At 52.0% G+C, this 23,300-nt stretch overlaps 2 protein-coding genes across 4 annotated transcripts; one reads left to right on the top strand and one right to left on the bottom strand.

The window, feature by feature from the left end:
* CLTB (clathrin light chain B) lies at positions 1-6,359 on the bottom strand. 2 transcript variants are annotated; one of them, XM_021530704.3, is made up of 6 exons: positions 6,085-6,359; positions 4,504-4,547; positions 3,268-3,385; positions 2,885-2,996; positions 2,455-2,508; positions 1-1,968 (listed from the first exon to the last, which is right to left on the bottom strand). In XM_021530704.3, exons 1-6 carry the CDS (start codon positions 6,266-6,268, stop codon positions 1,797-1,799), a joined length of 684 nt encoding a protein of 227 aa, XP_021386379.1. In that variant the 5' UTR covers positions 6,269-6,359; the 3' UTR covers positions 1-1,796. The 2 variants fall into 2 exon arrangements, with proteins under 2 accessions (XP_021386379.1, XP_021386380.1); XM_021530705.3 differs by lacking the exon at positions 2,455-2,508.
* An 808-nt stretch (positions 6,360-7,167) lies between these two features.
* FAF2 (Fas associated factor family member 2) lies at positions 7,168-21,355 on the top strand. 2 transcript variants are annotated; one of them, XM_085591480.1, is made up of 12 exons: positions 7,168-7,250; positions 10,290-10,369; positions 13,024-13,092; positions 13,495-13,629; positions 14,101-14,177; positions 15,319-15,457; positions 16,732-16,817; positions 16,898-16,989; positions 18,385-18,562; positions 19,467-19,638; positions 19,820-19,963; positions 20,539-21,355. In XM_085591480.1, exons 3-12 carry the CDS (start codon positions 13,045-13,047, stop codon positions 20,719-20,721), a joined length of 1,254 nt encoding a protein of 417 aa, XP_085447606.1. In that variant the 5' UTR covers positions 7,168-7,250; positions 10,290-10,369; positions 13,024-13,044; the 3' UTR covers positions 20,722-21,355. The 2 variants fall into 2 exon arrangements, with proteins under 2 accessions (XP_085447606.1, XP_021386378.1); XM_021530703.4 differs by lacking the exon at positions 10,290-10,369.
* Positions 21,356-23,300: the final 1,945 nt, after the last annotated feature.

Raw genomic sequence — 23,300 nt, forward strand, 5'->3', positions numbered from 1 at the left:
TAGGATTGGAGATGTTGGTTTATTGTAACAGGTAATTTGGACAGTCACAGATACCAAAGCCGAGGGGATGTAGAACAGCTGTGGGCACGGCTCCCCGAGAGCTGCCCCGGCCTGACATGGAGCACATGGCAGCTGGGGCACCCAGGGACAGAGCACAGGGGGGGCACATTGCCCCCCCACAAGTAGCCAGGGTTGCTTCCCGCTGCTGTGCAATGCAAGGCTGAGGCAGCCGAGTCCCCAGGTGCCCTGCAGCACAGCAGAGCTGCCTACGCATGCTGGAGCTCAGGGGCCTGGGCAGGAACGATCAGCCCTATGGGCAGGGGGCACAGTCCCAACACACAACACCGAATGATTCCCTACACACCCATTTCCCTTCCCAGCCCACTGGTGAGATCATGCCCAAGCACCCCCCAACAGCTGCAGCAGCAGGACTGGTGACATTCTGGCCCTGGAGCCGCAGCTGCAGGGCAGGAGAGCTCTCACACTTGATTTCCAGCTGAGCAGGGCTCTGCAGAGAAGCTCAAGTGAATGTTTTGTGGGCTCTGCTCTGTGTCCCCCAAAGCTGCTGCAAGCCCTTCCCAAGCCCTCAACAGGCCAGACCCAGAGCACCAGCTCAAGGCTGTCCCTCTCCTGTTACCCAGGAGTTGTGCAGGTTCTAGGACTGGTGCCATCCCTGCCAAGCAGAGGAGAAGAAGTTCGAGCAGGGAGCAGGACTGAGGCATCTCCCCACACTGCCTTAGGTGGGCAAATCCAGGGGGCAGAGCAGCTGCAGAGCAGATGTGCAGGTTGTTCTCAGGGCCAGTACAAGCCCCAGCACCAGAACTCTTGCCCAATTCTGGATTAGGAAGATGGGGGTTTGACCTGCCCCAGAGCAGTTGGACCTTCCTACCTCCTTCCCTGCAACTACACAGCCTCCATCTCCCATTCTGGTAGCAAGGGAAGGAGCAGAGCAAAGCCAATGGTCCCCCAAAGCCTGGCATCCCACATTCCCAACTGCTGGTGTTCATGGGGGAAGGACAGGAAACATCCTGCACACTCCCCCTAAAGTCCCTTCCCAGTGGCCCACATCACTGTGCTGCCAGCACTGCAGGATGGATGGAGGTGCATCCACTTTTCAGGGCATAGCCAGGCTGGGCAGAGGTCTGATGGGTTTGAGGCAGCTGCTGGCAGTCCAGGCCCAAGGTGGGTGCCTGTACTCACACTGCTCAGTCCCTGCCAGTCTGGCAATGCATTGCTGCAGCCATGCTCCCTGCAGGACCCAGCAGTGTGGAGACAAGCACGGCTGTTTCTCCACCCTCCCAATCCTGCTCCAGCTCTGTTCTAAATCCCATGGAAAAGGCAGACAGCAGCCCAGGATCCCATTGGGATCACTGCCTCAGGGCTAGGACTGAAGCCTGGACATGGGGCTACCAGGACGGCTGCAGGCAGGTTTATTCCCAGCACAGGGGTGAAGTGGGGAACACAGGATGGGCTACTCCCTGCTCATTTAGCCAGGCTCTCAGACATAACCTCCTGAAGAGCCTGGGCTGGGGCTTCCCCACTAACTCAGCTCTGCCACCCAGTGCCGCTTCCCAGGGAAATGCCACAGTGATTTATAAATAAGTGTAAAAAGAGACCAATGCACCTTTTAAGCAAAGGAAAACCATGGGGAGAGTTATACAACCAGTGACTCGAGCACAGCCGAGGCGCAGATCAGGGAGCAGGCAGTGGGAGGCCTTTCCCAGGCCGGCCCCTGAAGCCACCTGGCACAGTGAGCCCAGCCATGCCCGCTGTGCTCCCGGCTGTGCCAGGCACAGCTAACGGGACAGGGGCGTCTGTTTGAGAGAGATGAGCACCGAGCGCATCCGCGACACATCCTTGCTCTGCTTGCTGCTCTTGGGGTTGAAATCACACAGCTGGGCCACCTTCTCCCACTCAGAGCCTGGGGTCTCCTCCTTGGACTCCTTCAGAAATGCTTCCTCCGAGGCCCTGCAAAGATATTGAGGGTTGTCACTGGCAGATCCCTTTCCAAGGAGACCCTTCTGTCTTAAAAACCCCTGTGTCCCTGCTTCCTGTCCCTTTACTCCAGCTGATGAGCTCAGTGTCCTCTGGGACCAAGAGACACACAATGCTCAAGTCTGCCTTTGGCTGTACTCACCCAAAATATCACTCATCCAGAGGTGCAGGAGTATCTGCCTGCTCCTAATAATTCATCCCCGCAGAGCCATCCCCAAAGAGGCATAAAAGCCCATGGCCTTGCATCTTCAACCAGGTCCCAACAGAGGCATTTCTAGGAGCTCCACTCATCTCCTAAAACTCCACCATTTGGATACACTCAGCTGCATCATCCTCCCTCTGGTACCTCACCAGCCCAGTACCTCCCAGCATCCCCCCTTCCCTTGGCAGGGTAGGCAGTGCTGGAGGCAGGACCCCCAGAGCTCGTGGGGCAGGATATGGTCTGTAAGAGGCACATACACGTAGCCAATGACATCGGCGTCCGGCTGCTGGTAAAAGGCTTTGTCAGCGATCCTAGCCCCGGGCACAGAGAGAGAGAGAGTGGAGCGGAGCGACAGGCAGGCAGAGGGTTAGAAAGAGAGAACAGAGGGGGTTAGTCCTCCCAAAGAGTGACCCGCACACTTCAGCACACCAGGAGAACCTGTAGCCCAACCCTGCCCCCCTGCAAGCCCCCTGCAGCGCAGGAGGCACCAAGATCCCAGGGTGATCCCAGTGTGGTTCCAGCCAGAGTGACTCTGCACAGCCACCAGTGCCACTCCAAGACCTGGGATCTCTCCCCTTGCTTGGCAAGGTTCTGTCCCTGCAGGGCTGGATCCCTCTGTGGGGAAAGAGGCTCTCAAACATCCCAGGAAGACAGACAGTCCTTTTGGCCATGCTGACCCCAACATACCTGTTGTTTGCTCGGTTCTTCTCCATCTGCTCATTCTGACGCAGGTTCCACTCCTCCAGGTCCTTCTTGGCCTTCTCACGCCATTCCTGCTCAGTCACCTTCGATGCTGCATCTAAGGCCCGAGGGAGACAGAGCCCATCAGCCACACTGGCACCTGCTGGGTGTGCTGAGCAGCCCCTCTGCAGGCAGGACAGCTGCAGCCCCTCACACCTGTCCCCAGTCCCCACCAATACTGGCCAAAAAGCACCACTGCCCCAAGGACAGCAGATCTTTGGCAGGGGCACAAGACATCTCTCTGGGATACAGCAGGGTCACCAAGAAGTGAGGGACCCCTGACTGCCATGTCACAAGAACAGGGGGCTACACATAGCCTTGGGTCTCACCCAGCTCCTCCAGGCGCTTCTTCTGCTCCTCCCTCCACTTGCGGATGCTCTCGGGTTCCTGGGTCAGCCGGTCGGCCTTGGCTATGGCTGCGTAGGCATCCGTGGGGCCGTTGGACTCCTGTGGCACACGAGCACCTCACCATCAGCACCAGTGCTTCCAAGAGCCCAGCCCAGCCACCTCCCAGGGCTGGCAGCACTCAGGCCTCCACACTCCCAGCACTGACAAGCCAGGATAGGAGGTAGGAAGGGTGACAGCTTGACACATGTGGGACAGTGTTCCCTAAGTGCTGCTCAAGCTACTCTCCCAGCCTCAGGCCCTGTCACCTAAAGCCTTGCCAGCGTTTCCCTCCTCGACCTGCTGCTCACTGCCACCGCAGCTGTTGTATCCTCCAGGCAGCCCCACTGCACAGGGCAGACACTGGCCTTGGAACTGCTCCCCAGGGACTCCCTGGCCCTCACTGGGGCCCAGGCAGCTCCGGGACCGAGCTGCTTCCCTCACGTCTGAGCTGAAGGCCCCGCCAGGCCCAGCACCTCCCCTAACACCTTCCACTGGCCAGATGCCCAGTCTGACACCAAGCTCAGCAATGGGATTACAGCTTTCTTCCAAGATCCTCAATCTAATTAAGTCTGTCCCATTCCTGATGCGATTATCATCCTGTAAAACAGGCATGGGCAGTGCATATGCCCCACTGCTGGGCAAGTGGGGTAAAGAGCTTGTGAGATGCTGGCACTGCTGACAGCAGAGCTAGGCTTCAGGCTCTCAAAGGGATCTGAGACCCAGGTGGGTCCCCCAAAAAGCCCCTGGCCATGGGGGCAAGTGGTTTTCATGGGCAATCCAAGCCCCATGGCAGCCCTATCCTGTCTCTGGCCTCTGTCAAGAGATGCTCCTGCCTGCCCCAGAGGCCTCCAGAAGCTAGCCAGACTGGATAGAGGGGACTTCTTGGGGAATGGATGATTTGTCACCTGCTCTTAGGGCCCAGGCATTCCTTCATGGCACAAGCCACCTGCAAACAGATGTGGGGCAGGTCATGGCAGGTGGGACACATCTTCTCTTCAAAGAGAATGGAGCAGCCAGGACTCCCACAGGAGACCCAGACTTTTCCAGGAGCACCGTAGCTGTTCTGCAGCTGGATAGCAAACTCCAGTCAATGCTGGGGGCAGAGCAGAAGATTGCTGGCCCCATACCCACCCAATCTTCCTTAGCAGCCCTGGGCCAGCAAAAGGCTGAGCTCTCACCTGAAAGACATCTCCATTGACAGTGGCTCCTCCATTCTGGAAACCTGCTCAAGAAAATGGAAGAGAGAAGGAAAAAACACAACTATGGCAGATGCAGGTAATCCCAGATAGGCTGGTGTTCATGAAACTGCATCAGATTAGCTCCTGGGAGTTTGTGCCTTTTTCAGCTCAGCACACCCTTGGCACAATACCCTCCCCGTGTCCTGTCCTTGCTGGGATTCAGCAAGCACCTCTCACTCTCCCACACAAACCTCTGCAGGCATTTACATCTTTATGGTGTTTTCACTGGTGTTTAATCTTATCTGAAGATTAGGGAAACTGCTCCGGCACAAGACTGACACAGGCTGCTGCTCTGACTGTAGAAACAAAACCTGACCAACCTCAACCTGCAGAGGCTGCAGGACACAGCTGAGCCAAAAGCTGCTGGCCAAGTGCCAAGGCAACTCTCCAGGTACACAGCCCATGGAAACACTCCTTGTGCTCCACCAGGACAGAAGGGTATACCTACAGGCTGAGGGCCTTGGGAGCACACCTGGGATGAGCTGCAAGGTCAGAGTTGGTAATGAGGCACCCATCTGCCCACACAACCCCAGAAAGCTGCACACCCAGGTCACAGAGCCAGCCCAGGCAGGGGGCTTTCTGCTGCCAGGAGAGAAGAGGCTTTGAAGGAGTCACACTCCAGGTCCTGGGCTTTCCCCAGTGACCACAGGGCTTCTCCTGGCCAGCCAGCTGCAGGCACAGACACACTGCAGCTCAGGCCAGCACTGTCCCCAAAGTGCTCAGCCCCATGACTACACCCAGCTCCAGCCTGTCTAACTGCATTTATCACTGTGGCTGTCAACATCTCTCCAAGCCCAGATTTGCCTCCATGACCCTGTGTGTAGAGCTATGAAACCACTGCTCCACAGACAGCATGAGGAGACACTGAGGGGCTGCATTAGGAAAGGAGTCAGAGCCCTGTGGCAACAGTGCCCCCATACAGAGAGCAGATGCCAAAGCCCCTGCAGACTGAAGACGAGAGCAGAATTAGCACATTCTACCTGCAGGGCCTGGGACCACAACGTTCCCAATGGCAATGTCTTCCATTTTGCATCCCAAAGGGCTCTCCTGTCTGTGGGGACAGTGACAAGGCTGTCATTGCTCCTCAGTGCCGCCTGGATGCCTTTTACACTGCCATAGCTAGGAGCACTGAAACATGGAGTCGGGAGCCCATCCAACCAGGGAAACCCAGTACAAGGGGGAGAAACCGCCCCACGGCTGGCACATCCCAGCTCAGGATTCCCACATCCCCGAGGTTCGAGAAGCTCTTCGGGCACAAGCACAGGCCCAGACGACCCTTGCTAGGATGCCAACCTGGCCCACAAGATCACCCCGCCACCGGCCCACGAGGGGCAGCACAGACCCCATCACCCACCAGGGATGCTGTGCATCCCCCGGGGACCCCAGCCCCGCGTGGATGCGGCCCGGAGGACCCTTCCCCGCCCTCGGGGCAGAAGGGGCACAGCCCCGCGTTACCCCGCAGGGTCAGAGCCCGCCCGCAGCCAGCGGGAGCGCAGCCGGGCGGCCCGCGGGCGCGCTCACCCTGTTCCGGCGGGGCCGCCTGCCCGCCCGGGGCGGCGGCCGCCTCGCCGTCGGTCGGCCCGAAGCCCTCATCGTTCTCGATGCCCGCGATCTCGCTCTCCTGCTGGGCCAGAAAGGCGGCGGCCGGGTCCTCCTCGGCGCCAGCGCCCTCAGATGAGGAAAAGAAGCCGAAGTCGTCGGCCATGACCGGCCCGCCCGCGCCGCTCCCGGTCCGGCTGCGCGGCTCGGCTGGGCTGGGCCCGACTGCGCCCGGGCGGAGCTGCCGCTGTCACTGCGGCGGCGGGCGGGGCGGCCGCGCTGACATCACGCCGGGGCGGGCCCGCGGGCGCGTCCCGCCTCCCGCCAGCCGCAGCGGGCACCGGGAGCCGGGGCTGCCCGCCTGCCTCCCCCGGGGCTCGACTGGCCGCGGTCTGGCCGCGCCGACCCCTCAGGCGGGCGCTCGTAGCTGCGGGTGGGAGCGGGGACCCCTCACCGCCTCCTCCATCTTAGCGGCCGCCGCCATCTTGGGCCGGGCGCACGGGCGGCCCAGCGGAACGAGGGGTGCCGGGCAGGACCCTCCCGGCGGGACCGGAGGTAGCGGGCAGGACACACCCGACGGGACCGCAGGTGCCCGGGCAGGACCCACTCGGTGACCGGCAGCCCCCGCGGTGACGGGAACACAACCAGTGTTTATCGGGGGTCTTCGGCTCATATCCCCCCCGTCCTTGGACTCAGGGCCCGCTCATCCCCGGCCTGTTCCGGGAACACCCGAGCAGCCCTTGGCACGCATCGGAACCCCTCGTGTGCCCGCCGGGAACACCCGAGCTGAGCTCGGCACACTTCGGATCTTTACGTGTGCCCGCCGGGAACACCCGAGCGGTGCTCGGCACACTTCGGAACTTTACGTGTGGCCGCCGGGAACACCCGAGAGCGGCCACCGCTGCCGATGGGATTCGGGCATCTCCGGACAGGCCCTAGAGCGCTTCGGGTCAGTCCGGAATGCGGCCGAGCAGTTCCGGCGGCGGCCGATAAACAGCGATTGGCCGCGGCGCTGGGCTGGAAGTGGGCGCGGGCGACGTCACTTCCGGAGAGTGACGGAGCGGCGGGTCAGAGGCGGCAGCAAAATGGCGGCGCCTGAGGAACGGGAGCTGACGGCGGAACAGACCGAGAAGCTGCTGCAGTTCCAGGTGCCACGGCCTGGGGGGCCCGTGCCGGCCGGCGGGAGCGGGGGAGGCGGTGCATGGACACGGAATGGGCTGAGCTGGGCCCGCTCCGCCGGCGCTGGGGGGTACGGGGCTCACAGAGCTGGATAGGCCCGTCCTGGAGCGGGGTGTCGAGCTAGGCACGAGGGGGCAGTGAGAGGAGAGACAGCTGTGGTCCCAGTCCTGGCCGGGGGCAGTGAGATTTCCGTGCCTCTAACGCTTTGTCGGGGCGATGTTCTGTCATCGCTAACTGGGGAGGCTGCTCAGTAAAGTCCTCGCAGGAGAAACTCCTTGGTAAATCCCGGCCATTTTAATTAGCCTGAAAATTTTCCTTGTCGTAGCTGGAGAGCCTTTCTTGGCACCGCGGGAGAGTTATCCAGTGGGTTTCTGTGGAACATAGTCCCTGCCCCTCACGATTGGGTAACGCCGCTGGAGACTGTAGTGATCTAATCTGTCTCTGCTACATAACACAGGCAAGGTCGCTTAACCTTTGGTTTGCGAGGCCTGGGGCTGTGTGGCAGATGAATGATCATAAACACAGTCTGAAGATGTGGTTTATTGAGGAGAAAACAGTGCTGGGCAGCTGAAATTCTTAGGGTTGCTCAGTGATGAGTAACTAAATGTGCTGAGCAATGAAAATTACCTTCAGGTGCCTTGGGTTTGTTTCTGAGCTGTAGGACATCATGTGGCATCCCTTGGATTGCAGTTCTTTTACAAATGCCATGATTACTTTTAAGAGTACTTTGTCTGCTTTTGTTGCTTTATGTTACTGTTTTGAAGAGTGTGCATTGGCAGTTTGGTGTGATGTAAATGTAGATTTAAAGGGACTCCAGAGGCATCTGGCCCTGCCTTCCCCAGGTGAGACAGTGCAGGTGTTCATCATTCCACACATTGTCTTCCCAAGCCTTCCCCTGATTCACAGCCCCCTGACTTAATCACCATGCTGAGGTGTCTTCCCATGACTGGACCCATGAGGAAACTTGCTTTACAAGTGTCCCTCTTAAGTCTACTGCAGATGGAGCTGTTTGGGCAGACAAATTAAATACAGACTAAAGGCACAGAGCAGTGCTAGCCATTGCTGTCCCTGTGCTGCCTGGTGAGTAGGTGAGGGTTTTGCACATATAAATGTCCCATTCTCTTGCTGGGAGATATCTTGGTTCTTGCTCGTCTGCATGCTCTGGACAGGTAGGACCAGCTGCTCTCACTGCTGCCTCTGCTGCTGTTTTCAAACCCATGTGGGTAGCTGTGAAGTGAAATAATCCTGTTTCCTCATGCCACTGGTGTTGGCATGGACAGAGGGCTGCTGGGGAACCCGAAGGAGAGATTCATGCTTTAGTCCAGCTTCCTGTCAAGCTCTGGTTTGAGGCACTGGGAAACACTCCTCAGGCTGTAAAGGGGAGAAATTTTTTCAGTTAGACCACTGCTGTGCAGAGCCAGATGTGAAAGCTGTGGTCCAGAAGGCTTGGATACCAGCCAGGATCCTCCCTCTTCTGTCTTCTGTGGTGTGTTGGATCAGCTTTCTCCAGGGCTAATGACAGACCCCACTGGTGATTCCTTCTCCTCTGATATGTCACATCTACCTGAGAAGGGCTCGGGTGTGAGCCCTGCTGCTTCCTCAAAAGTAAATCAATCCACTTGGAAGAGATTTTTTTCTCAGACTCCAATAGGAAAAATGAGGTGTTTGAAGAGATTAGGTAAGTGTCATTAAAATAATTTGAACATTGCTACAAGTCAGCTTGGAAAGCCTTCAGGGATCCCTGCTGAGCTTGCAGGGAACACTTCATTGTTTTCAAGGATAATTTCACACTTTGTGATGTGCCATCATAAGTAGGCTGCACAGCATTCCATGGTGACAGAGCATTGCACTTCCACAGAAGGTTGTATCCCACTGCACTGTGAACAGAGCAGCAGAGCAGACCAGGAAAGAAGGCAGGATGACCAGGATGAGGTAAGGAATTGTAGAAGGCCCTCAGTGAAATAGAGAGCCAAAGGGAGGGAAGCACTGAGCAAGGACTGCTATTCACCTAGAGAAAAGGTGGTTGGGGTGAAGATGCTGTTGCCATAAACTGCTTCACTTCTGCTGGAGAGTGCACCTTTCCAGGCAGAGGTGAGTGTGCTGTCCTGTCCTGGCACAGGTCTGTGTTAGTGCCCTCTCTGCATTAATCCCACTGATGTTTGTGTGGTGGGTTCTGTAGTGCTCATACAAACAGCTTTGCTGGCAGAATGCTGAAACCAGCAGCTTCCTTCTTGTGGGCAGGGCTGGAACGGGGCAGCTCTCTGCACCATGCTGGGGCAGGTTAGTAAAGGAAAAAAGTCAGTAGAGAGAACTGGGATAAACTTGAAAGCAACAAAGCCTCTTGTGTGCTTTCAGCCTCTCATTTACTGCCAGAGAACTGGCTAATAATGTAAGAGAATAAAAGCATCTAAATTTTTCATCTGTCAAGACCTCACTGTCCTGACATTTGGAGAGAGAAGTTTGCTGTGAACAGTTTAGGAAAGCTGTGGAGATGTGATTCATTTGGGAGATGGAAGAATCAGCAGAGCAGCTTTTGTAGGATCTGGATATTGATCTGTGCCCATTACACTTGGGCTGATGTCTGATATTGTAATATGCTAATGTAATGTAATGGAGTGTTATTTGCAAGAGAGTTGGCACTCATATAGTCTCTGACTTCAGCTAGGGAAAACAGAATGCTCAAGGCTGGATGTGACTCTGATTTAGGGGAAGGAGGAAACATGAAATTCCAGGCAGCTTTCCCACTCAGCATATCCATCAAAACCCTCAGAAAGGCATTTGCTGTAATATGCAATAAGAAACTCTTGGTTAAGGCATTTTTCCAGTTAGAACTCAGATGTTCTTTACCCTTGGAAAGTAATTCTCTGGAATTTGGCAGTGGGTTGGGAAGTAAGAGCAGTGCCAGTTAGTCCTGTGGATTTGCATCTCCTGTGCTGTGTTTCAACATCGGAGCATATCTGTAGAGGCAACGGTTTCGTAAGTCCACTTTACAACCTTTGTCCACTCAGGGGTATTCCTTCTGCTTTTGAAGCATGAAATTGTACTTTCCACTACTTCAGTTTTGAGAAGATTCTGAGCAGTCTCAAAGGTGAGAAATACTAATAATTACCTCCAGCAAAAGCTTCCTTATGCTTTACAATAACACTCTTGCTTTGGTGGTTGAGAAGCCACTATTGAACTTTTCTGGCATTTGTGGAATTTAATGTTTTGTTTTTTGAAATACTGGCCACTATGTTGAGCTTGGATTTATTTGAAGGTTTGAGAGTGCTGGTGTAATGGGACTAATTTTAACTACTTATTTGTGTAAGATCCATGCTCTTAAAGGCAGCTGATAAGGGATCAGAGCATCAACGGTTGAAGATGCTGGTTCTTCTCTTAGCCCTGATGATACAAAGAATGTGCTGGTGTGCCATGGGTATAAGAGATGCTGAGGCAGTGGAAATAATGTGGAGTTTCAAGTTTCTGATCTGTTTCCATGACTTGGTGAAGCAGGGGCCATAGGAATGTCATGAGGGTGATAATGACCAATATCAGTGTTTGCCAGCAAGAGTTGTCTGGAGTGGCGGTTGAACTGTGGTCCTGCCATTCCTTACATCAGGCATGGGTCATTCTGAAGCCTGGTGTATCTCCAGAACGTGGTGGAGCTGTGGTGTATCCAGTGGAGCACACAGACTAACAGCCAGCAAGGTGTTGAGTGTTAAAAGCTGCCTTTGCCAGGCAGTTTTTTCTACAATGTTTAATTGTGAAGCCTCATTGATCAGACAAGTGGCGGGAGCGCTCGGCACTGTGCTGCTTGGAGTGGCTTTGTCACTTCTGGTTTGAGTTGAGAGCAGCTGAATTAGGATGCTAAGGAAAAAGAAATAAAAGGAAATTCACCTCCCTGGGGAGCTCATGTAGAAGACTGAGAAGTGACTAGAGCTGCCTGTCACTGTGGTGGTGGTCAGGAGGGGTGAAGTTGGCTGTCTCTGATGTCTTTGTGGAACTCGGGTCTTGCAAATGCTGCAGTGATTCAGTGCTCATTAAATGCTTGTTGATAGCTCTGCTGCTTTCTGACCTAAAACTGCAGAAGAATTTTGCATAATTTAAGAAGGAGGGAATACTCTTAGTGCTCACAGATAATCCAGGCATTTAGAGACAAAGGTGTAAATGAGTTTCTGAATCTTGTAAACTTTGTAAACACCAACAGAATTTCCAGGGTGTTAAGGAGTGGTGATCAGAAGACTTTCAGGGCTCTGGAATAAACACATTGTGACTCCACTGTAAAATCAATTAATTGAGTAGATTGCAGGTGCCTTTAATGGCGTCCTTTATAAAAAGACAATTAAGTGCCTGCTGTAGGAATTCAGGTTGAAAAAATAAAGCCAGAAAGCAAAATAAATGGAATAAAAAATAAATTAAAAATCTAGTCAGACTACAAACCCTAAATTTTACTCTGTGAAGCATATCTTTAAAGAAAGATGGCTAAACTTAAACATTAAATTATGAAACTGAGTGATAATCAAAGATATTATAGCAGCAACAGCTGAGTTCACTGAGCTTTATTTTTTCTATGAAATCCAGTTCTGCAGTATTCCCTTGCGGGGCTTGCGGCAGACTTACTTTTTAATAAATATTTATACACCACTGAACAGCGACTTGAAGTGCTTTTTTTTCCTGAAGTTCTACAGTCACGATGCTTTAAACAGCCTGATTGGTTCTGTGCAGCAGAAAGAAAATGGTTTTTGCCCAGTAGATTGGAGAGAAGGTGATGATCTGGAGACTTAATGAGAAAGAAGCCAAGAAATGCTGAAAAGTTTGAACTGAGCCCAGAGACTGAATAGGGCATTTGTCCACAATGTTTGTTACTCGGGTGGAAATGGCATGTGGAATGTATGAATGGGGGCAGGGAGGGGAATAGATGCACCATCCTTCTCCAGTAAAAAAACAATTCAGTGCATTCTTAACTGGTCAGCCTGTCAGGAATGATGCGCCAGGGGCTTTTCAAGGAAGCAAGGAATACATCTGCTCAGACCTTAAAGCAAGTGCGATGGGGAGAGATGTTTCTATGACATAGTGACAGGGGTGTTCCCTTCAGCAAACGTTTGTCTCTGTTCAGGAGGTAGTCATGTAGCTTCCTGTAATAACAGACATGATTGTTTGATCTCCTGTGCAGAAATTCTGATTGGCACAGGGCTAAAATACACCCAGTGGCTTTGAGGTTTGCCAGTGTGTTTGGACTGTTTTCTGTTTCAGGCCCTGTGTTGGACTGTTCCTGCTTTTTTTACTACAGTGTTTACTATACTTTTTTTACTTCCTCTGTGGTGCTGGGAACATCACCTTCAGTAATGCCTGGCTTGTTTTGGTTTTAGTTTCTGTTTATGCTGGCAGTGAGCAGAGTAACAGTCATCTTGAGTTTTCAGAAATGCTTTGTCTGTATTTTGAGTTCAAGATGATGTTTGAGGTCATTGGCCTGGCACATCTTTTCAGAGTGAAGCCTGTGGGCAGTATTGTGTTAAACTCTTGACTGTGCTGAGTGCTGTTGTAGTGACAGACCTTGGGCACGCTGGGAGTTGGCTGGTGCTGGAAGGGTGCAAAGGCCTGTTTGAGGCCTTGGGTCCCTCTGTTCCTAATCTCAGAGCTGGGCACTGTAAAAATGAGTGCTGTGATAATGTGCTGTGGTAACTCCCATCTGTGCTCGTGCATTAAGAGCAGTCAAAATGCTGCCCTTCCTGGCACTCATCTGCTTTTATTCTCCTTCTTTAGGACTTGACTGGCATAGAGTCCATGGACCAATGTCGCCACACACTGGAGCAGCACAACTGGAACATAGAGGTACCACTGAAAATGCTTGTAGCAGTTTCCAAGTACCTGGGTCAAATGCAGCCCTCTGTGGGAAGGGGGTCCCTACCAGTAAGATTAATCTGTCCCCCCCTGGATTTACCCAAGTAGCTCTTTAGAGCTGTATCTCCACACCTCTCAAACCAAACACAGCAGTGTCATTATGGCTCTGAACAAACCCTTGACTGGCACACCATGTGGCCTCCCATGGAGCCTATGTCCTGGCTGCCATGGAGAAGGCTTTCCATGGAAAAGAGCACTGGTGGTTGCTGTTTGTCAGGAATTGTGCTTATCCAGTGCCCTGGGGCTGTGAACAAGTAATACCCACTGTCACTGTCCCAAGTATAAAAACCATAAGATGCCTGAAACCTCCCTTTGCTCTTTCTTATGTCAAAGGCAGCTGTGCAGGACCGACTGAACGAGCAAGAGGGTGTCCCAAGTGTCTTTAATCCTCCTCCACTGCGGCCATTGCAGGTCAATACAGCTGACCACAGGATCTACAGCTACGTTGTCTCAAGGCCACAGCCAAGGGCAAGTTATCTTACAGTGGATTTTGTCCTGCTTCTTGCCTGACTCTCTATGAATACAGAACTTGCAAGCAGGAAAATAAATTGTTTTCTTTGTATGCTGTTATCTCCTTTCTAAATATTTTATCTTACAAAAACAAAATGTAGAGCTATTCCTTCAGTTTCTGTTACTGCTGTGGAGATTTTCTCTATGCTGTGATTCACAGTATGAGGACTTTTTTTTGTCATAGCCTGTCTTGCTGTGGTGTAGTAAAATCTTCTGCTCAGTTGAATTGGTACAGAGGACTGTCCCCTCCATGTGGCAGTGATAATGTTTTTCTTTTTAGAGCCCCCCCTTAAATGTGTATTAACTAGAACACAGTATCAATTATTTCATTAATGTTTTACAAACAAATTTGAACAAGCACCTGTAATATTTGATGCTGTTAGTCTTTTTGTATAGTTAAGAAAACTAATTCTGTATTTGTAATTGCAGGGGCTGTTAGGATGGGGTTACTACTTCATAATGCTTCCATTCCGATTTACCTATTACACGTTACTTGATATATTTAGGTAAGTCCTTGTTTGTGCTGACTCACTTATTGACTGCATCAGGGAACATACTAGCTGGGATTTGGCTGGATCTCTGTCACTTAGATCTTTAAGCCTCATGGCAGATTTTCCATTTGTTTGCTTAACTGGTATTATCTGTAGCCTTGTAAAGTTCCTATTCTGTTTAGTAAGAAATAAATCTTGTTGCAGAGAAAAAGAGCACCTTGCAGCTCTGTAAATGAAGTGTTTAATTGGATCTCTAGCTCCACTCAGCTTTACAGTCTGAGTGCCACACAAAGGGACTGCAAAACAGTGTCCAGCTGTTTGGCATTCTTGGACAAACATCAGAATCATGTCCCATTGGGGTGGGCCACAGGTTAACCTACCCTAATTCCTGGATGTTATTTGGCAAAACCCAAACTATAATCACCTCTGCTTTATTCCCTTTGGTGTCTATTGACTCTTCTCCCTTTACTGCCCCACAGCACTAATTCTCCTTGTCTCCTTTACAGCACTGATAGAGGGAAAAGGGAATGGTGGTGGTGGTAAATAGCCTGCAGTCCTGCCACCTGCCCTGGTTTGGCACTTTTCCTTTTTGTATTACCTTTTTTTGCCCATTAAAGACATTTCCAAAGTTCAGTGCATTAGTGGAACTAAGCAACACTGATATCTGCCTTGCAGTGAAGCTTTTTCAGCTTCAGAGGAATGACAGTTTCATAGGACTCGTAGTGTAATGTTCTCTTTCTGCAACTCTTTGTACATTGGAATTGTTAGTTCTGGATTAGCAGAAATGCAGTTTTCAAAGTTATCTGGACAAAACTGTGGGGCTTTTAACAGCCCATCTTTGACTAAGTTCTTCAAACCTCCTACTGTTGGTGTGGCTTATGCTTGATGCTTCAGAGGAAGCTGAAACTGTTTAATCACACAGAATTCGGATCCTTACTGATCCCTGGCATGAGATGAATCTTCATTGGGGTTCAGTTCTGTAGCAGTGGTATCAGTTTGGAGCGGATGTCAGTTTAGTTCAGATTATAAATGTTCAAGGGTCTCAGCTGTGACTTTTTTCCTCTTTATGAATCCCAGTGACTGTCTGTAGAAAAGAAAACCTGTGCCTCAGGAAGTCAGTGAGCTGAATTTCCAGTGTCCTTTGCTTCCTTCCTAGGTTTGCTCTGCGTTTTATACGCCCTGATCCTCGTAGTCGGGTCACCGACCCAGTGGGTGACATTATTTCATTTATTCATATGTTTGAGGAAAAATATGGGAGGATACACCCTGTCTTCTACCAGGGAACTTACAGCCAGGTCAGTGTCATGTGTTGGTGCCTAGATCCTGGGGAGTGGTGATTTTGCCACATGGTATCATGGCAAAATTGCTTTGCATCTACAAGCCCAGAATTTATCCCCAAACTCTCTTAACAGGGTAATGGAGAGCTAGTGAACAAGTGTATTGGGAAACCAGTGTCTGCCAGGCTTGATGATTTGCCAAGCCTGCAAAGTTGGAAAGCAAAGCTACTCTGGCTGTTCCTCGACCGTCTGTGTGACTCTGTAGCCGACAGCTTTTCTTTGCAATCCTGCCTTTGTTTTTATAAACTGGTGTGCTGTGCCAGAGTCTGTCCCTCTGTTCACCAAATTGGGATTAACTGCCTGGGGTTTTATCACAATGTAACTTCAGGGCCTCAAAATTGAGAGGGAGCCCCTGAGAAATTACAGGAGGTGAGTGTTCCATATATCAAATCTGAGGGGGCTCTCTGTAGAAGAGGAATATCCCCATGGACACTGCCTTTTGCACAGCTTCTCTCAGCCTGGCCAAGGGAAGGGTCTCCTGCAGGGCATCCCATCAGACAGCTGGATCAGCACTGCTTCCCAAGTGCCTGGGGAAAAAGTGTCAGTGCCTGTGTGCTCCACACTGCACAGTGATGGAGCTCGCCGCCTCTGCAGCTCTTTGAGGCTCCTCTGTCATTCCTGGAATCCAGACTCGAGTAATTGTGGGATGGTTAGGCTACCAAATCTCAATGCCAGTAAAACAGGGAGCATATTGTGCACTTATCCTGTGGTCTTGTTAAAAACACTCTTGAGTGGGTGGAATCCAGACACTATAGATGTGCAAAGGGTGGGATTCTTTTCTTTGTTGTCTGGTTTTTGGGGGGCCTGCAGCATTATTTATTACCTGGTTTAAAAGAATTTTCATTTGGTGTGATCTGAAGATTGTGTCTTGTGCAGGCTCAAGGGAAAGCTCAGCCTTGGCCACTGTGAGTCCAAGGGCTGAAGGAGGTTCTTCACTGCCAGCTGAGTCTGCTGAGGCAGCTGAAGTGTCAGCCCCATGTCATTGCCTGCCCAGTTTCCCTCTGAGTTCAGTGTTCCCCAAAGCCACATCCTGAGAGGCTATGAGAGAACACCACTGTAGCCCTCTTACATAAAGGCTTATTTAGAAAGTCTGACAGGTTCATCCTCTGCTGCTGCTTCACTAAAACCACTCTAGTGGCAGAGTAATGGCCTGGGTCACACAAGCCTTGTGGGTGCTGCATTTCCCTTGCCCAGAGACCAAGTAACTTTACCTTCTCTGCTTTTATGCCAAGGCACTGAACGATGCCAAGCGGGAGCTGCGCTTCCTGTTGGTTTATCTTCATGGAGATGACCACCAAGACACAGATGAGTTCTGCCGGTAGGTAGGAGAATTTCCCAAATAGTTGTCTTTGCACTTGAAATGCAGCGTCCCTCACATGGTTTCTTCTCATTCCCCAGCAATACACTGTGTGCACCTGAGGTCATCACCCTCATCAACACTAGAATGCTCTTCTGGGCTTGCTCAACCAATAAACCAGAGGGATACAGAGGTGAGTGTGTCCCTCCTGGGCTTTACCTGTCCCCTCCTGTCTCTGGAACAAACCAGATGCTACTTGACAAATTTACACAAGTGAAACACTCTCTTGTCTACTTGCACAAAATACAACAGATTTCAGGATTCCATGGGGAAATATATGTGGTTTCCTGGGAGATCACAAAAGGTTTGGATGCCAAGGAAATACATTCTGATCTTCACCTCCATCATTCTGTGTGTTTCTGGGCAGTTGTAATTCTGTGCTCATTGCTGTGGGCATTTAGGATGCTTTCAGTGCTTTGGCAATGGGAGTTCGTGGGTGTGTCCTGGGGATAAATTGAGTGGAGAAACAAGTATCCAACTAGATCTGTCCGTAACACTGACTCCTGTGACGCCTGAGGCCAGGGAGGACTTGTTAGGTGCATTCTTTCCCTTTCTGAGACAGTCACCTTAATCCACACCCAATCTCTGTCTCCTCAAAAGCCCACAGTGTTTGAGAGCTGTTGATACCTGGCCAGACAGCAGTTTGGTAAGGATTTGCTGCAAGTGGAGCCTTTTCCCAAAGTTCTGTTCATGGCTCCTGTGTTGTTTCCACCATTTCTGTTTCATGGTCAGGAAAATGCTACATTTGGGTCACTCTTGGCTCCACAGTTCTGCTCCCAATTATCAACAACTTGAGAGAACAGCTCTCTGAGGAGACAGTCTTTGGTTTGTTCCTATTTCATTGCTGCAGTGCTTTGGAGTCAGCCTGGGAAGCAGAGCTGGAAGGGGTCATGGCCTTCCATTTAATCCCTGAGCTGCTCTGATTTTGTTTGGGGGGCTCCACTGGTAACAAAGGCTCCAAGTTGCATGATGTACTGTGTGTTTTAAGGAGGGGATCAACAGCCATACATGAACAGTAACTTAAGCACATCATCTGTTCCATTCCCTGCTTCAGACAGAGCCTGTCTCCAGCAAAGCCAACCTAAATTTATTCAGAAATGTTCAATGTGGACATACTGCCATCTCCCCCATGACAGTTTCCTCTGAGTCCAGCCATCTCCAATCACCTGAGCAAGTGTTTCCATGTGTTTGTCCTGTGTTTCTCTTCCTGCAGTTTAAACCCATGGCTGTGTCCCATTTTGAATGGACATTCAGAGGCATTTACTTCCTTCCTGCTTGAGTTAAAAGAGCCTTTTTTGATTACTTGAAAGCTTGTTTTTTTCCCATCAGTCTTTGTGTTCCCAAAGCCATTTCCTCCCTTTTCTGACTTATAGGATTTAATTTTCAAAATGGAACCTGAGGCATTTTTTGCCTTGGAAGAGAGAATATCTGGGGAAGGTGCTTTCCTTGGCCTTTAGTGATGGGGAACATTTGTGCTGTACCCTTGGTGGCCCCCGTGGACAGGGTGGTGATGTTTTGCCTGTTGCAGTGTCGCAGGCCCTGCGGGAGAACACGTACCCGTTCCTGGCCGTGATCATGCTCAAGGACCGCAGGATGACCGTGGTCGGGCGGCTGGAAGGCCTCATCCAGGCTGATGACCTCATCAACCAGCTGATGTTCATCATGGATGCCAACCAGACATACCTGGTGTCCGAGCGCCTGGAAAGGTAGGGTGGGACCAGAGCTCCAGTAACACACACCGTGTTGAGGCAGGCTCTGCTCTGGCCCCTGCCTCCCTCCAGACACCGTGTGTAGGCACTTAGCTCAGCACCTCTGGTTCTGTGACACAGCCCACGGGCTCTCCTCTCACCAGGGGGATCATCAGTCCATACATTCAGGCCATCTTATAGCCAGGGAGCCAGATAAGTTGCACACACAGTGCCACCACTGATAGGTGGATGGGAGTACTCTGTTCTCTGCAATTGGAGCACACCTTTGGCATGCTGGAGCTCTGCAGGGAAAACTTGAACAATAGCCAGTGGGATCCAAGTGACACCAAAGGCATTGCAGGCAGGAGATCTGGTGTCCACAGCCAGCTGGTGCCTCTGTGCTGCTGCCTGGGCTGGCTGTGCTGAGTTCTGGCTGCTTTTCTGGTGGGGCCTCACATTTCCTGGTGACTATTAGGGATGTACAGGTTGCATCCAAAACAGGATCCTACCATTTAACTTTTTGTCTGTCCCTCCTCTGTGCCACATTCTGTATGAGGACACAGTAACATGTTCCAGTTTATGAAATGTGCAAGGAGTTACCTGAAGGAGATGAAACCAGGAAGAGTCTCAAGTATGAGGCAGGAATCCTGGGCACTGTTCTTGTGCTGTCTGTCAGCTCTGTCAAGCTGCAGGGGTTCAGAAGCCTTTTAAGTTCAGTTCTACCCACCCTTGCAAAGCAGTTTGATTGTGAGGGACTGTGGGGACCTGGCTTGGCCTTTTGGAGCTTGTGGTACCCCAAGGCATTATCCGCTGTGTGCTTCTATGAGTTGGAGGCTGTCCCTGCACCCTTGGATCTGCCCTCAGCCTGCCATCCCCTCACCTTAGGGCCTGTCAGCCCTGACCACTTCCACTCGTGTTGCAGGGAAGAGAGGAACCAAACCCAAGTCCTGAGGCAGCAGCAGGACGAGGCGTATCTGGCATCCTTGCGTGCGGACCAGGAAAAGGAGCGCAAGAAGAAGGAGGAAAGGGAGAGGAAGAAGAAGAAGGAGGAGGAAGTGCAGCAGCAAAAACTGGCAGAGGAGAGGCGGCGACAGGTGAGAGCAGAGGGATGGCAGGAGGGGCTGCAGTGTCCTGGCCTGCAGAAGGAATTGTTTGTTTTGCGTGGGGCTTGAGCATCCTTCGAGGCTCCTGGAGCAGCTGTGCTGCCGGGGACAAGCCAAAGGGGAACTCAGTTGAGTGCACAGCCATTGCTCCTGCCCCCTCCTTGCCTTGCAGACCCTGCAGGAGGAGAAGGAGAGGAAGTCGGAATGCCTTCCTCCAGAACCACATCCCGACGACCCAGAGAGCGTCAAGATCATTTTCAAGCTGCCTAATGATTCCAGAGTGGAGCGGAGATTCCACTTCACACAGTCATTGACGGTGAGCTTGGGGCAGAGCTCAGGGGCCTTCCAGGGCAAGGGGGTGAGGAGACTTGCAGGTGGCTCAGCAAAGCTTTTTCCCCTTGGACTTGCCAAATGGTGACCTTTGCTGAGAGCCTTGGCAGGCAGAGCTGCTCCTTGGTAAGGAGAGTGCTGTGGGGCCTGGTTGCACCAGCTTGGAAGAGGAGAGAAAATGGAAGAAGCTTTCTTTGCTTCCTGAAAAGCTGGAAGGTGTCTCTGCCCATGACAGGGCAGGGTGGGACTAGATGATCTTTAAAAGTCCCTTCCAACCCTTAACATTCTATAATTATATTGAATATATATATATATATGTATTCTATTATAATTCCACTGCTCCCTATGAAATAAAGGTGTAGGAAGAGTCAGAAACGGTGTCAGTTCTCCTCAGTGCTCTGTGCCAAGCCCGGGTTCATGTGTTCCAGGGAAATGGCTGTCTCGGCTCTACAGTGCAGTGATGGTGCAAATTTGGGAGCCTTCCCCGCGACATGCCAGGGATTTGCGCTGGCTGTGTCACTGCTCCCCCAGCTGGCAGTTATTTCTGTGCTTCTTTCCCAGGTGATCCACGACTTCCTGTTCTCTTTGAAAGAAAGCCCTGAGAAGTTCCAGATTGAGGCCAACTTCCCTCGCCGTGTCCTGCCCTGCCTCCCCACAGAGGAGTGGCCCAACCCGCCCACGCTGCAGGAGGCCGGACTCAGCCACACGGAAGTCCTCTTTGTGCAGGACCTCACGGACGATTGACACTTCTTTTTGGTTTTGTTTTTGTTGGTTTTGTTGTTTCGTTTTTGTTTTTTTTTTTTTCCAGAAGACACAAAACGGAAAGAGAAATTCATATTATTATTATAATACAATATTTTTTTTAAAAGACTGCGTACAAACGAGGGATCAGAGACCACATGGCCTGTGCCAGCTGTGCTGCGTGTGTGTGCTGGCGAGAGGACGCGTGCGCACGGCCATCCCCTGCACCGGGGGGACACGCAGGGGGAGCTGGCGTTGCCCCTCTGCCCTCCCTGGGGAGGAACAGGAATGGCAGCTCTTGGTAATTATTGCTTTTATTGATGACAATAATAATAAAACCCCAGCAACCCAACATCTCATGAAGATTTGATACTCTGCTGCTCCTGAGAGACACAAGACCGAGCACCGGAACGTGCTGGGATTGGGGTGGGGGGAAAGGGCTGGACAGACTCTCTTCAGCTTCCCTCTGTGTATAAATACTGTTCTTTTAATATTTCTCTTGCTTTGTAATGACCAAAGGAGATTGGGGTTGACTATAGTATTAACTTTTTGATAAAGAGCTGGTTCGATTCTTACCCATGTGGGGCCTTGCCCAGGGTTCTTAGCCTGCGTAGTGTAATAAACTCTGCCTCTAGCATGTCTGTGCTGATGCTTTCTGCCCATGCCCCAGGGAGGGGGTGAGCTGCTGTGGGACTTGTGGCTCCCAGCAGTGTGGGTGCACTCAGCTCCTGCTCTCCCACTGGTGATTTTGTGCCAGTGGAGCTGTTGTGTGAGCTCAGGGGAGGTGAGGGAGGAGCTGGTGAGGCTGGGTCAGCCCTCGGTGGAAAAGGCTGGTCCCTGCAGAGCTCGGCCAGGGCTGTGGAGCTGTGCCAGCAGCTGCCCACAGGCAGTGCTAGCAGCCTGTTCCTGCACTGACCTGTTCTGGAGCCAGGAATGGTTGGGGGTGGCAGGAATACAAAGCACACCTCACTCCACCCCCTTGCCATGGGCAGGACCACAGGGATTTCCTCTTCCCTGGCCCAGCATGGGAATGCTGGCGGGTTGGGATGGAAGAGAGGTGGAAGGTGTCCCACTGCTGGGGCTGGAGCTGCCCAGGGAGCTCTGCTGTCCCAGGATAGCAGCCAGGGGGACTTTCCCTTCTCTGTGCAAGCTGTGAGGGGTCGCTAGGTGAGAAGGACGGGCTGTGTGGTGCTGCTCAAAACCAGATTCTGCTGGGGCAAAACCTCCAACCAGTTCCTGCTCCCACCCTCAGGCCCTCCTGGGCTCTCCTCCAAGCCTCTCTCCAGGGCCCTTTCAGCTGCAGCAGCTCCTTCCCATCCCTGGCCCGCACACTTCCCCCCTCAAGCCCCCATGGAGACAAGAGCTGGGCCCAGTGTGTTGGTATACATCATACATTTATTAGTGAATATCCCTCTCAAAATCAGCCACAACATTAAAAAAAATAATGATTGCACTACTTGGTCAAGCAGAACTAGCAACTTTCATTTTAAAAAAAGTACAAATCTGTTAAAAATTTCAATCAGTATAATACACATATATATAATACAACATACTAGTTATGTTAAATGCTACAAAACCAATATGATTCCAATGGAATGGAAAAAAACAAACACTTTTAGAGCTTTAAGAACCTTTTTTTTCTATATATTAGCCTTTTTTCAAATACATACATGGGAAAAATGAGGTAACTGTAAAATGTGCAAGTAACAGAGCAAAAAAAATTATATATATATATTTATATATATATATATATATATAAAAACTTTCTAACACAGAACACACGTCCTAGCACCTTCCGGGGAGCCGCGGGGAACGCGGGGGTCCCACCGGAGGGCCCGGGGACTGGTATAATAGAACAGTAAACAGTCCACTATCCCACCACAGGAATTCATTGGTAAACAGTGGTATCTACAGCGCAGTCAGCAATCACAAACACCCTAAATAATTGTTTTTTAGTATTTTTTTTGTCATTTTTTCTTTTTGTTATTTTTTTTTAAATGATACTTTTAGCTGCTCATTGGAATAAATTCTGCAGCACACGAGCTGTGAGCTTTCGAGTCGCCGTCAAAGGACCGTAAGGCTTTCCTGGCTCCCTGGGCACCGCGAGGGCGGGAGGGGAGGAGGGGGCGTCTCCGGGGGCGCGAAGCCGGGGACTCCTTTGGTTATCTGTCACTGAGTGAGGGACGGGGAAGGGGCCGGGGTCCTGCCCAAGGGGCACCGAGCCCAGCGGTGCCGGGCCGGGGCCCTTGGCCTCGATGCTCCGCACAGAGCGCGGCCACCGAGAGGTGGGAAAGGGCAGCGAGGGGGAGCTGGCCCCGAGCCCCCCACTGCTCGCCACCCCCGCGCCCGACCCGGGCAGCGTCCGGGGCCGGCCCACCGGTGGCTGGCACTGCCCCTCCGGCCCTCGGCGTGGGGAACACCACCGTGCCCACCCGTGTGCCAGGCGCGGCCCCTCACCTCGCACCCGGCCGTGGCTCGGCCGGGGGCCAGCCCCGCGCCTGCCCCCCGCCCCGCGGGGAGCCGCCCCTCCCGCCCCGGGCCCTTGCACACGCCGCCGCCGCGGGCGCGGACCCCGCGGGGAC

The sequence above is a fragment of the Lonchura striata genome, chromosome 13, assembly GCF_050655825.1.
Source record: "Lonchura striata isolate lonStrDom1 chromosome 13, ASM5065582v1, whole genome shotgun sequence".
NCBI lineage: Eukaryota > Metazoa > Chordata > Aves > Passeriformes > Estrildidae > Lonchura > Lonchura striata.

Bases quoted from the DNA above. Each gene is read 5' to 3' on its own strand.
- CLTB (XM_021530704.3), bottom strand. From the start codon at position 6,268: ATGGCCGACGACTTCGGCTTCTTTTCCTCATCTGAGGGCGCTGGCGCC. The intron at 3,386-4,503 runs GTGAGAGCTCAG...CGTGTGCCACAG, and splicing joins TCAATGGAGATGTCTTTCAG to GAGTCCAACGGCCCCACGGA. The intron at 1,969-2,454 runs GTATGTGCCTCT...ATATCTTTGCAG, and splicing joins GCCGATGTCATTGGCTACGT to GGCCTCGGAGGAAGCATTTC.
- FAF2 (XM_021530703.4), top strand. From the start codon at position 7,188: ATGGCGGCGCCTGAGGAACGGGAGCTGACGGCGGAACAGACCGAGAAG. The intron at 13,630-14,100 runs GCAAGTTATCTT...TTGTAATTGCAG, and splicing joins TCTCAAGGCCACAGCCAAGG to GGGCTGTTAGGATGGGGTTA. The intron at 19,964-20,538 runs GTGAGCTTGGGG...CTTCTTTCCCAG, and splicing joins ACTTCACACAGTCATTGACG to GTGATCCACGACTTCCTGTT.